Raw genomic sequence first — 14195 nt, 5'->3', positions numbered from 1 at the left:
CTAGTTATTTATAGTGGTGAAGATGATTGTGAATTATGAAAGTGATAATAACAATAGTGTTAATGATGCCGAATGGATGATAATGACAAAGAGCAAAGAGATCCATCCTAATTTGTATCTTAGAAGTCTTATAATTTTAGAAATATGAAACAAATTTCAGATTTCATGGGATCATCATTTATTTTTCACACAATCTCTCCAGAGTCCACCAAGCTGAAAAACCTTGGTGGTGGACAAGAATACACAGGTACAAAATCAGTCGCGCATACAATCGTATCAATAGCCACTGCCCAAAAATTGATTGTACTTCGTATATAGTTGATACAATAACAGATATCAATCAGAAGACATGCCCTCCGGACCAATTTTGATTTGGAGTCTAGTCTTTGGAAGCAAATCGGCCCTGCTAATCTTGAAATTCGCTTAAATACCACCAAGTACTCTATAATATTAGGTTGATCTTCTCAAGAATGCTAATACACCTAATCCAGCAACAAGGGCAGCTCCTGCTGCAACAGCGCTATATGCAGAGGCCCATGCATCTGCATTGGCATAATCCAAATCGCCTGAACCGGTAGCTCTCCTTCGACCACGTACTCCTGAATAATCTAAATGCAATTTCAATCCCTGCAAAGTTTGATTTGCTCGAACGTCAAACTTTGTAGAGTTCTTATGAGAAAACAAAATTCCTTTGCTAAGAAAAAAATGTCTCCATTGTGCTTGGACTGCAAAATGCTACAAACACACGCCCAAAGGAAAATAGTTCTGAATGCTTTTTTCCAAAAACCAATAAAGAAAAAAGGAAAGGCAAAGTTTTTGTGGGTATCCATATTTTGAACTTTCACGGTCCTCTCTAAAACTCTACAAGATGATACCCCCTATGTTTCCTCGAAAAATCTCAAGGACAAATAGACAGATCAACCATACCTTCCAACCAGCTGACTTTGCATGGTCCACAGCAGCAGCCAGATCGTTATCTGATGCTAGTACAACTTTATCATGGTCTTCATCTTCATACTACAGAATTTAGCTAATATCAGCTTATAATTGGGTGACAAGGAAAAACAAAAAAATCCAGCCAAAGGAGGATGATATACAATCATCATAAAAAATACCAGAATTTGAGGTAGCCTGTTGGGATCAATGTCATCTCCCACCCTCTGAAGGATTGCAGCTATGAGATCTGCCAAACTGTGGGCACCTGAACTCAAGCAACAATACAAATACCCAGTCAACCACCAAATATAAGTAAAGTGCTGTATTAGGATGCTGGGGGTGAACCCTGATCTAAATGACTCATCCAGATCATCTCCAAAACAAAAAGCTTGATCCATTATTCAAAAATAAATAAATAACAAGTTACCAACAAGCTTTTTCTATACTATTATAGTGTTACCAGCAAAGCTTACTATCTTTACAATTACATACTAGACAACATATATGGTAGTGAAACTGCCAAGTTCAGAATTCAGGGCCGAACAGAGAGCCACTTATTTAAACAAGTCACCTAGATGAAACAAATGGACACAGCCAATTGAACAACGGGCTAAATATGGGGCACAGTGGAAAATGGAATACCACAAACTAAAAATTAAAAAAGAATACACAAATGATGGATGCCTTAACGGACAAGAAGAACAAGTAGCATACCGCAAGTAAACCTATGCATTCTTCCCTTCTTGTCTTGGATTTTATAAGCAAATGAATTTGGCAGGTTTGGTGAGGGAAAAGGAAGTGATTTCCCAGCCTCCGTTCCTTCTGAAGCCAATTTAAAGGAACCTTCACTGAGACCTCACAATGTGTAAGTACAAATTAATGGTCAAGTCAGAATGATATTCTTGCAGTATCACCAATGCATATAAATAACCTTTGTGTATCTTCATCATCATGGTTGCTTAAGGCCATGGCGGAATCCCAGAACTTTTGCATCATAGTGTTTGTGGCTTCATTACTGATGCCAGTAGTACTTCCAGCCTAGTCAATGAAGGAAAAAATGAAGCTAGATTACCCTCCATAACAATTACATTTTGAAGGTCCTAGAAGAAGAAAAAGTATCATATGCTTCTTCAAAATGAAATCTCAATAGCAGAACTTTGGAATTTGTTCTGGCCAAGTAATTTCTACAACTGGTATTTACTTATATCTTCTGTATGGAAGAGGAATAAGAAAGAGAAAGCAAAGAAAATTACACTATTCTATAAATTTGAATCACCCAAGGCTAAAATTAGATGGGCAGCGAAAGAACAGGCAAGTGAAGGTGACAAATCAGATAAAAACATAAACTTCCTGCTAATGCCATATTTATGCTAACTAGTGATCAAAAGAAGTCATATAACTTGCTACCTTAGTGAATAGCATGGCATGTCATCATTTTTTTGTTCGGTTGCTAATGTCCTACTGCCTCCATTTTATAGTTTAGAATCATACGATTTTTAATGAACATGTAAAAACATAGTGATTTTAATAACATGTCTGCCACTTTATGTTAAAGCTGATGCAAATGTTTATAAACATCTTGTTTGCTAAGGCGAGGCAAATAAAGAAACTTGAAAAAGTGAAAACTTTTTGGAAACTTTCTTATATTATGTGACAATCCAAAAGGAAGCACATCATATATTGTGGGACGGACAAGTATTTGGCTATTTCCAATTTCTCCAAGAAGAAAATTATAAATCACAATGGATATTTTGATACTTCTGATCAACTACAAAGAACACCAGAACTGGTGCACTTGCTTGTTCTCACCCAACAGAACTGGTGCATTCAATCTCCGAAGACTGTTCCAGCCTTAGGATAAACATGTACAGGCATGATATGGCCACCTACTTGGGCCCCCTAATCATTCTAAACAGTTGGACATACTGAAAAATCATAAGTTTTAATTCATAGGATAATATTCAAAACTACATTATTATCAAAGCAGTCAATTAAAACAAAAGGAACGAGAAAAAGTGAACTGATGTTCCCTCAACAAGACTTGCATTTTTTCTAAGTTATATCAACAATCAATAGAAACTACAACTAAGACACTGTTGCAACTTAAAATAGGTTATCTCTTTCAATATGCTGAAATGTGATTGGATGTGGTGGCTTTTATCCTGTAAAATTCATGTGAGATTAAAATTAACTGCGTGGACAGAACATTATCAAGCATTATATAGTCCCAGATAGGTACATAATTGACTTACTGTAGCTACAGCAGCATGAGTGATATGTATCACATCCACAACAGCAACCACAGCTCCATCTGTATCCAACAATCAGTACTTACCAGAAACTACAATGATTTGTTTACAACATTTGTGCTCTTTAATAGTAGCGGTGTAATACCTCTATCTACTACAGGAAGATGCAAAAACTTCCCATCATGCATACTATGCAGTGCATCAACAATTGGTGTATCTACCGTAGCACATTCTGGATTCGGTGTCATGACCTATATATTGAATCAGAAGCATGCACATCAATAATTGATTTAGTTTCTTGTCTTAATTATACATAAAAAAAAAAAAACTTGCGGTGCCTCTTTGCAATAACTGATATTTCAAGGAAAAATGTCTACAGGAAGTTCTTTGTTGCTTCTTCTTTGAAAATAACCCAAACATGTTTCCCTAGATGAAAAAAGGAAAATACCTTCTCCACTGAAGTGGACTCTGGAGGAAGATTTTGTGCTATTACCCGCATCAAGATATCCTTTGAACTGACAAGATTAAATTGCAGAAATTATGAACGTACTAATGAAAAAAACAAAAAATGCATCACAAGAGTTAATGTTTTTCTATGAGGAGAAACCCGGAGACCATGCAAATGCAGTTGTCTTTTAGCCGTTAAACTCCGGACCCGTGTAATGGGCCCACATCATATGGATCAAGAATTATCAGCTTTTTACTGATGAGATGTGGCTCCTAAAAATTGTTTGCAAGGGTTCAAACCTTAGACCTGGGGAGCATACCCCCAAGACAGGCCCTCACCAGTTGAGCCAACTCCTAGGAGTTGCATCACAACAGTTGAAGTTAACGACTCTTCTCTAAGAAATAGAAAAATGATGGGCAATGTGAGGTTTTCCTTTAGGGGTTGAGAGCTAATCAAGAGTGAAGTGCAGCTATCCATAACAGACTTACGTAAGTATTCCCCGCGGTTTGTTATCAATTGTCACAACTGCAGAGCTTAATCGAAGTTCAAGCATCTTCTTTGTTGTTGCTAAAACTGTTTCTGTCGGGGAAACCGTTACAACCCTGAAAGATGCCACTATTTGTTGAATAAAGTTGAATAAAGTACTCTATTCTTTTTAATAGTTGTATACAAAATAAGTTGTACAATACTGTCAACATATAGCATTATATTATACCACATAACAAATTATAAAAAAGAGATATTACCTACTTTGAATTCTCCGGAATGATTGTAGACAGAGAAGGCCTAAACATCCGCTCCCGAAGTGTTTCAATGAAGGTATTGGGACCTGTACATCAATTGAAACAGCAGACAATAACATTTTTTCCTGGAGATACCTAAAATTATTACACAACCATAGAAAATAAGGTATTCTAAATAACTCTACCGACCTGAAACTGATGTCCCCCAATGTTTTTCGACGCCTTCAACAGCTGCGGCAATAGCCTTACCCTTTTCAGCTGCCCTTTCCATACGTGCAATGGCATCATATAAACACTTTGCTATATCAAGTAAAGCAACGACCTCCCCACTCTCCACTACTGGCAAATGTCTGAATCTTCCTGTACAGACACAGACACAGACACAGACATCAGACAGATGTTCAGAGAGTAAGATTGTTTTTTATAAGAATTCAAAGAGCAAGATATCAGACAGTATTTCTTATGAAAAAGTGAGAAAACTTGGATGGTCTCTAAAATTTCAATCAACCTTGCACCATCTTCTGAAGGGCTTCTACAGCAAGAGTGTCAGAAAGAACAAAAACCGGGTTTCTCGTCATAACTTTGGAAACATGTGTCTCCTCAAGGTTAACCTCACGGGCAATAACTCTAGTCGCTATATCCTTCAACCATAAAAAGGAATAGTTACATGAAACATATTACAGAACTGTTAAAATCCCTGTATATGCAGCATTTAAGCCAATGTTTTTGTTTTTGTTATTTTTTTGGGAATTTGGTCACACAACGAATTCAAGTATCACCTTGTCTGTAAGGATTCCACAAAGTAATGCATTGGAGTCAGTTAGCAATAAAGCATCAACCCTACGATCAGCCATCCGACGGCAAGCCTCAAGAATAGTTGTTTGTTCAGGAAGCGTCAGAGCCTTCGAGAGCCGCAGCCTTTTTACAGTGCGCTCTCCAGTTGGCCCCCTGTTCCAGATGCAAGTTGACAAGGAAACTTTCTTAGAGTTTATTTTACGAAAAGTCGACTTGGAGCTAGCCTATTAGCCTTCTTAGAACAGTTTGTAGAGTTGGTGCGTATAGCTACATATATATCAATTTGCTTCTGATAACGCGACTGTGAATGCTTTCATAACATTTCAATGTTCTCATGACTGATGATAATAGCAAAACACAATAAGCAGTGCTCCCCATAACCCTTACATCCTACGCATCCACTTCAAAACATATCATTTTATCTTATTTTACTTACAAATATATTTGGAATCATTTTTATTACGTGAATAAAAAAAGTAAAATAATATATTTTTAAATAATGTCCAGGTGTAAGGCTTAAATAGAATTTTTCAAACACAATTTTCTAACAAATTTTACCTTGAGACATCAAACGGCAGAATCTCTACAGAAATAATAATAATAATAACAAAAGACCGTAACATATAGCGTACTGGTACATACATAGAGCGCGAAGATAAAACAGATTTTCGCGTATGATCAAGGCCTTCATTCTCCGAGTTTTTACTTTTGTTCATTAATGATAGACTTCTTCTTGAAGCACCGCCTTGGCTCGCCATCTTCAACGATAAAACAACTCAAGCTCTTCCACCTTCTATTTCAAATAAATAAATCACCATCAGCCTTGCGCAAAATGAAAAGAAATATGTAACAGCTCTGTTTCGTCGCTGAGAAAATTGAAAAGAAAACGAATTTTTTATTACCAAAAAAAAATCATTTCCGGTCTTTTGGGTTTTTTCTTTTGTACATAGCTTTTGAATGAAAAATAGAGAATATATGGGAAAGAAAGAGAGAACGAGAACAGAAAATATGAGTTCCAAATCATATCGAGGCGGCTTCTTCCATTTCCACCGCTTTTCTCAGCAACCAATCAAGGCGCAAATTCAAAAAATTATAAGCTTTCCGCAAAGCAAAAGTAAACTCACCGAACATGGAATACTCGATATCAGAGTCGGCGGTTTCAATGAAATTAGAGATCCGATGAATGACAGCTAAATCGCGGCAAAAGAAATTGAAAATCCCACGAGGTTAAGGGCAGTCGAAGATTTTTTTGCCTCGGGGAGCGTGAGAGATGTTTTCTTGGAAAAGTGAAACAAGCGCGATCGGAAATGCTATCGGAAAATTAGGAATCTTCCGGAATGCACCGACCGCGCGCGCGAGGGAGGGAAAGAGGAATGGAGCCCCAATAAATGGGAGGATGGAAAATTCTAAACGACGGGAGAAGGGACCAATACAATTCGTGCACGTCAACGAAACCTTCAACGGAAATGGCTCCAATTTCACAGCATCTTTTGCGAATGCTGAATTACTGGCTTCCGAATTATTAATTTACACTTTTAGCCTTTTGGATAGGTTAAATATGTGAAAAATCCAAGAGAATTAAAAAAATGAAGTGATTAACTTGTTTAATAACTCAAAAAAATTAAAATCTAAATTTATTCACCAAATATAAATTTGATTTTTATTTATAATTATAAAATATGACTGTATAAGTCAAAGAGAAAAAGTAATAAATAAATAAAATTAGTTTCATGTATATGTGAAAGAAAAGGAATGCATAAAAAGATTGGGGAGTCGCGAACTATTAGTAGGACGGGACCATCCTGTCATTTCACATGTAATTGAGTAAAGGCTGCTTAATTAAAAAGAGGAAAGAATTGAGAAAAATATAAAACTTTATGATCGATTGCTTTGTAACAAAGCCGTTTCAAAGGAAACGCATCGAAAATTCAAGTCAACGCCGCCTCCACTTCGTAAGAGCACTCTGAGAGAGAGAGAGAGAGAGTCCATGGGTCGTTGTACAGGTGTGGGTATACACTAAGCCGGGGTCCCACGCTGAGGCACCATCAATGTACAATAAAAAAAAAATACAGTAGTAAGTATTACGTAATCAATTAAAAAATATATATATACAAATTTACATAAAAAAAATAAATAAATATTTAATAATAAATTTCACTCTTTTCTAAAATAACCGATATTTAAATATTTTACAACTATATGTAACATTACTCATATATATATATATATATATATGCGTACTAGAAATATTTTAATCATAAAAATAAATTTATAAATCGAATTTATGATACGTTAAATTGTAAATTTATTTTTATTATAAAATAAATTTAACGTATTATATGAATTCTTATCAATTTATAGATTTATTTTTATGTAATATTTTAATGAATGTAGTACTTATATATATATATAATGTTTTTCTATGGTTGAATAGATGGGAAGTGCAACTTTAAACTGCATATATGCCGAAGATCAAGAATATTAATTGGGATTTGCTTAGAATTAGTTGCTAATTTTCTCCAACCATGGGAGAAAAAAAAAAAAAAAACAATAGTCAGCATAGATACTTCTAAATCTTTGTCAAATTAATGTTGTTTTCAGGATTTATTATTATCTAGTTGGTATTGAAGTTATGTGATATGCACTAGACTATTGGAACGTGTAACGTGGTTAATTAATTATGTTGTGGAATAATTGATAGTGATCATAGGATAATTTGGAAAATCCACCCTACCTTAGATCTTTGTAGAACACTTTGAGGAGTTTTAAGTGATCTCCCAAAACAAACACAAAGATTTGCCAAAATTATTATTCTGCTTAATTTTATTAATAATCATGGTGATGATATATAACATGTTAATTAATTCATTGATAGTCAAACAAATTAACCCAAATGCAAATATATATATATATATATATATGTATGTATGTATATGTATGGGATAAGAAGCCTATCTCTTATAGCTGATTAATCATATTCCTAGTATAATGAGATAAATAGTTTATCTCATACTCAATTATTGATACTTATTTAAGCTAACTCAACTAATAAGTTGTCAACCACTTCCACGTGTTAGAACATGAAAGTTGAAACAACGTATATGATACACATGATATATAATCGTCCACTATATAATATATACATAATATTAGTTACTCTAGTTGCAAATCGATGTCGAGAATACACCCTCCATACTCTTATAAGACAAGATTTGATTTGCAACAAAAGTTTTAAATTAAATTATCTTATAAATCAAATCGTCAGCTCGTGTGTGGAAGGTGTATCCTCCATTCCAAGTTTCCAACTTAAAATTATACTTTTCATATGACATTATGCCTCTGGAAAATATTAATGAATCTTCGTGATCATTTTTTAAAGAGGAATGATTTGTACATTTTTAAGGTGTGCAAATATGTCATGTACCTTTTATTTTTTTAAGAGTCGGGGTCACATGTTCAAGAGTGATATCTACTCAATTTTATTTAAAAAAATCCTCACTTATGATGGAAGAATACATTGCAATTCCAAAACAAAAATATTTACAAAATGAACCTTTCCCAAATAACAAACCACAAAACCACAAAAACCCACAAAAACCATAAAACTATTAACATCCAATCTAAAAAATTAACGCCTAACATACGGAAGCCCAATCTTATCCAAATGAATCATTCCCTTTGGCTTGAAGGGAAGAGGAGAATTTCCTAAGTATCTGATATTGATGTCACTTTCCTCTTGTCTTGCTAGAAAATCAGCTATCTGATTTACCCCTCTAAATTGATGCGAAACTTTAAAATTTATACTAGTGAGCGACTCTTGTAAAACCTCCTAGAAGTCCCACAAATACCATACCATGCAACTCCTTCTCATCACCCAATTGACCACCACTGTAGAGTCACTTTCTATCTCAACATTACGGAAACCCAATGCTTTACACAGTCCCACACCAGTAGACAAGGCTCTTAGTTCCGATTCATTATTGGTTCCAAAACTATAGGATTTTGAGAAAGCAGCTATCAAACAACCAGTAGAATCTCGTATGACCCCACCCCCACCACAACTTCTTGGATTCTCTCGACAACTCCCATCAATATTCAATTTAACCCAACCTGCTGGCCTCCCCCACTTAATACACCTCGGAACTCTCTGTTTTGTAGGAATTATGGGCACCTCCAAATCATTGAGCACTTTTTGGTCTGTTGAAGACAAACTTGTTGCCTTTGAAATATTTTTCGATACATGACGTACCCAGAACTTAACCTCCATCCATACCGAATCAATCGAAACTTGAACCCCCTCCATACGGGCTTTACACCGTCGTGTCCATAACCTCCACGTAATAAGACTCGGAATTATCCCAATTAAAATTTCCCTTTGTGATGATCGCTTTGCATAGCTGAACCACATTGTTACCCGAGCCCACCATGAGCAAAACATTTCTCTGTTTTTAGACTCACAGCAATCACACCGAGACACTAGAGGAATGCCAATCGAACAAATTCGACTGTCTACAAACAAACAATTAAACTTGGCTTTCCACATACAAACAACTGTTTTCCTAGGTAAATGTTTTTGCCAAATCCAGTCTAACCATGGAAGTTTCTCCCTTCTCACTCTAATTACGTCCCAAGCACTAGCCGACGAAAATAAACCATTAACATTTGGCTTCCATATAATAACATCCGCAGCTTCACGCCTCCCATCCACCTCATGAATAATCTCCCAAGCTTTGACTCTTTCTACCAGATCTTCAAGCAAATCTTCATCCCATTTACCATTCAACCAGCAGTCTTTTATTTGGAGATTGGGATTCTCAATATTAACCATAGTGGAACTCAATGGACCACTCCCCATCCACTTATCAAACCAAAACGAAGTCGTTCCTTCACGAACCCGCACCTGCATGTTTTCTACCACATCTGGTAGTACATCCACCATCGATTTCCAAAACCTAGACTCTGTACTCTTCCTTTCACTCAGCACCATGTGACCGTTCATGCCATTTTTAGCTTTGAAAAATTATATCTATAAATTATCAGTAGTAAGAAAAAGCCAAGCAAACTTCATGTGCAATGCTCGCTGAACCTCAACAAAATTTCTCAATCCTGTCTCACCCTCCGAGACAGGAGTGCACATGTTCGACCACGCATGCCACTTTCTTCTCAATGTTCCATTAGATTCGCCCCAGAAAAACAAAGAGAGAATAGAATTAATTTTAGAGAAAATCACACCAGGCACCTTCAAAACAGCAAGTTGATGAATCACCATACTTGATAGCACATGTCGAAGGAGAATGAGTCGTCCTCCTTGAGATAACAACTTTAAACGCCAACCCGCCACCTTCTTTCTAACTTTTGACACCAAAGGCTCAAGAAATCGAGCCATGAGTTTCCCAGATACAAGTGGCACCCCCAAGTACATTGATGGAAACGAGCCTTCTCTGAAGCCAGACAATTGGAGCAATCCCAAACGTCTATTAGAAGATATTTTCTTGGACAAAAATAGTGCGGACTTATCCTTATTCACTGCCTATCTTGACCAGTGCTCATAAAGTGACAATGTCTTCAACAGTTCTCTCATAGATCTTTTAGCCCTATTGCAGAAAATGAGAAGATCATCTACATATAGTAGATGCGAAACAAGTGGCGCCCCCTACGGATGATGGAAAGTACCTATCCTACCGTTCGTAATACTCTGCTTTATCAACCTCGACAATATCTCCTCCATAATGATAAATAAATACGGCAACAAAGGGTCACCTTGGCGTAATCCTCTGCTAGGTTTAAAAAACCCTTTATAAGAACCATTCATCATAACATAAAACCATGGCGAACTTATACATTCTGCCACTAGGCTACAAAAATCCTTAGAAAACCCAAACCCTTCAAGCACAACCATAAAAAAATCCCAATCCACCCTATCATAAGCCTTCGTCATGTCAATTTTCAACATAACATTACCACCATTAGCATAATGATGTAATGAATGAACCATCTTTTGGGCAAGTGTTATATTTTCAAAAATGCTATGCCCTGGAATAAAAGCACTCTACTCTTGAGACACAATTCTAGGCAATAAACTTGTTAGCCGGGAAACCAAGATTTTTACAAACAGTATATAGGCAACACAATACAAACTGATAGGTCGAAACTTATCAAAACCCCGAGAATCCTGTACCTTAGGGATGAGCACAATATAAGACGCAAAATAAAATCTCGGAAGGGAGTGGTTCTTGAAAAAATCTTTGGCAGCTGCCACTACATCGTTCTTCACAATATTCCAACAAGAAATATAAAATGCTGACCCGAAACCATCCGGTCCTGGACTACTATTCTGAGAAATATAACACCCTGCGTACTTCTTTTGAAAAAAGTTGACAAATCTTGAACCCACATAAAAAAAAATCCACAGCGTAATGGTGGGTCCCACTTTTTTATACAAGACTTGCATATCATAGGACTGTATCTAACATTACTCTTTTCAAAATCCTACCATCTACCTCAGTATGCGTTTATTTTGTAGCTTGTGCTTCAAACCTTCTAAAAATATGCTAGGTCATGTGCCATTGTCTTCAATTGGTAAGTTAGTAGATAGTTTCTTACAATTATTCCCAAGTTTACCCAGTCAGTCCAAAATTGTGTTGAGGCTAATTTATTTTTCAGAGTAGACACTGTTGTGAAAAATACATACCAATGATCGCAAACAAACAAATTAAAGCAACGATTAAGCAATCACACGACACACAATTTACGTGGTTCGGCAACGTGCCTACGTCCATAGAGCTGTAGAGATTTTATTAATAAAATGAGATTACAATCACATAATCTCAACTCACTCACTCTTGGGCTTTTTCTCTCTCACAATATGCACTCACACTTTTTTTCTTTTGTTCTCACTGAAAACTACTGAAAAAACTATACAAAGATAAAAATATTACATATTTATAAAAAACAGTGCTAAAAACCCTAATTGGAAAAAATACGTCATTTGCTTGAGCGGCGTGTTGAGCGTGCATGCGCCTCGAGCAAACAATCAATAAATATTGGCTCGAGTGGTGTGTCGAGCACAGTTCGAATGAATACTAGGGTTTATGTCTCGCTTGAGCCCACTATCACACAAGACTCGAGCGAACTCACAGGTTGAGATTCGCTCGAGCTCACTGTCAAGCGCACTTCAAATGAACTCACAAATTGAGTTTCGCTCGAGCGTCATGTCGAGCGATAGACAAGCGAACTCATAGATTATGCATTTTCTGCTCACAAATCAGGCTCCACATGCAATCCAATAGACACAAGTAGAGACAAACAAGGCGCAATAGGTAATTAACTTAATATATCCAAATTATACAATAGTGATAAAGGTACCTCAAGATATGACATATAGGTAAATCTATGTAAGATATATATAATATATATGTAAATCGAGTGGCGGGAAGAGGAGGAATAGGTGGAGTCAGCCATCATAAGATTGACTAAGAAAATTCCTCCTCACAAGGGCCTAGCTAGTAGCTGTAGAATCAGTGCCCCTATCTTTGAAAACGGTCACTCATATCTGGTGGCGCATGTAGCACGTGAGATACCGGAGAGGCTGCAATTTGGGTGATGTTGGTCGAGATAGAGGAAGCTGAAGATCTTCAAGATCATGCATATATGTTGAGGTGATGTGTGGTGGTCAAGTAATTAGTCCCAAAATTGGCACATACTTCTGAGAAAACCTTGCACTATAAGTGGAGAGAAAAAGGGGAAATGAATAGACAATGGAAAGGAAGAGAAAGAGCACAAGGGGATCGGCTTCTCCCTTCTTGATCCAAAGGAACTACAATGAACGTCAATGGCATCATGAACGAACCTCACTTAACAGAGGAGGGAGCTAGGGTACTGAACCGAAGGGACTTAAATGATGAAGAGAGAAAAATTTGCAGAGGGAACTCAAAAAAATAAAAATAAAAAAACGATCGATATCGTCATGCTGCATGCACATTCATGTTATTGCTAATTTATCAATAATGAGTACGTGCAAGTTCGTTGATGTTAGTTTTTTTCAAAAACAACACCGATCATATGCAATTCACGTGCATTACCATGCATATTTTTGAAAAAGGCATGAAAGAAAGCTCATGATGAGATGCGAAACCCAACAACTGGGGCGCCTTGTAGATGCATTTCTTTAGTGGAAAGAAACAGTAAATCAAGAAAGAGGCATTTGTAGAAGAATCTTCTTGCCATATGCAGGAATCAAAAGCTCGCATTAACCTTAAGTAATGGTTGCGTTTGATACAAGATGTGTATAATTAAAGCGAGAGATTCTCATATTAGTTTTAGAAGCTTCAGATAAATATGCGCCTACCGACCTATAGTCTATCGAATAGATCCAATCTTACATTAATGAACTATTTTGACACATCTTTTGCTAGAGATTTTCGTTTCATTGTCTCCATATCCTCATTTGAAGAAAGTAAGAACTTGACAGGATAGTTTAATAGGATCAACAGGTTATAATCTTTGACAGCTAGCACTAAAGGGGCACACACGGGAGCCTATACCTATGATACATTACTTGATCGAAAAGATATCTTTGGATCCCCAGCTTTTCTAGTTTCATTCAAATTTCCTCCCATGATCTCTAATTGATGTATTGTCTCAACTGATACATGAGGTGATTAAAAAGACCCATCAGGTACCTCTCTAAGTACAACTGTTTGTGCTTTGGCCAAGCAAAAAAGAAGCACATACATGCATATAGATAAACGAAAAAAAGAGCTGGGGACATACATGCAGAAAAACGTAAAGCAATTCAATTTAAAGTACTGCTGTGGAATCAAACTTTTCTTCAACAAACGTTCTATAAAATCCCCAAGCTTTGTTGGTTGGACTATTCATTTAATGATCACAGTCTGCAATTAAATTTCAAAGCCAAAGCCATAGCCAAAGCCGAAGACAAAGGCAGCTAGCAATGTTGGACTGGGCACCCATTTTAATTGGGTTACTGCTGTTCATTCTGCTATCCCCAGGACTCCTATTCCA

The 14195-nt window shown here is 36.5% G+C and overlaps 1 protein-coding gene across 2 annotated transcripts; it reads right to left on the bottom strand.

Moving 5' to 3' along the window:
- Positions 1–89: 89 nt before the first annotated feature.
- Positions 90–6597, bottom strand: LOC108996730 (CBS domain-containing protein CBSCBSPB5-like). 2 transcript variants are annotated; one of them, XM_018972826.2, is made up of 15 exons: positions 6296–6597; positions 5814–5961; positions 5156–5324; positions 4885–5017; positions 4566–4736; positions 4384–4462; positions 4122–4235; positions 3634–3700; positions 3331–3436; positions 3189–3247; positions 1868–1974; positions 1651–1784; positions 1116–1201; positions 928–1017; positions 90–627 (listed from the first exon to the last, which is right to left on the bottom strand). In XM_018972826.2, exons 2-15 carry the CDS (start codon positions 5927–5929, stop codon positions 451–453), a joined length of 1608 nt encoding a protein of 535 aa, XP_018828371.2. In that variant the 5' UTR covers positions 5930–5961; positions 6296–6597; the 3' UTR covers positions 90–450. The 2 variants fall into 2 exon arrangements, with proteins under 2 accessions (XP_018828371.2, XP_018828320.2); XM_018972775.2 differs by having other exon boundaries at positions 5814–5964; positions 6296–6566.
- Between the last annotated feature and the right edge of the window lie 7598 nt (positions 6598–14195).

Source organism: Juglans regia, chromosome 2, assembly GCF_001411555.2.
Source record: "Juglans regia cultivar Chandler chromosome 2, Walnut 2.0, whole genome shotgun sequence".
Classification (NCBI taxonomy): domain Eukaryota; kingdom Viridiplantae; phylum Streptophyta; class Magnoliopsida; order Fagales; family Juglandaceae; genus Juglans; species Juglans regia.
The sequence above is the reverse complement of the archived record's forward strand: the minus strand, read 5'-3'. Positions and strand labels throughout refer to the sequence as shown.

Bases quoted from the DNA above. Each gene is read 5' to 3' on its own strand.
- LOC108996730 (XM_018972826.2), bottom strand. From the start codon at position 5,929: ATGGCGAGCCAAGGCGGTGCTTCAAGAAGAAGTCTATCATTAATGAAC. The intron at 5,018-5,155 runs GTGATACTTGAA...TTATGGTTGAAG, and splicing joins GTGGAATCCTTACAGACAAG to GATATAGCGACTAGAGTTAT. The intron at 628-927 runs GTATGGTTGATC...CAAACTTTGCAG, and splicing joins CAAAGTCAGCTGGTTGGAAG to GGATTGAAATTGCATTTAGA.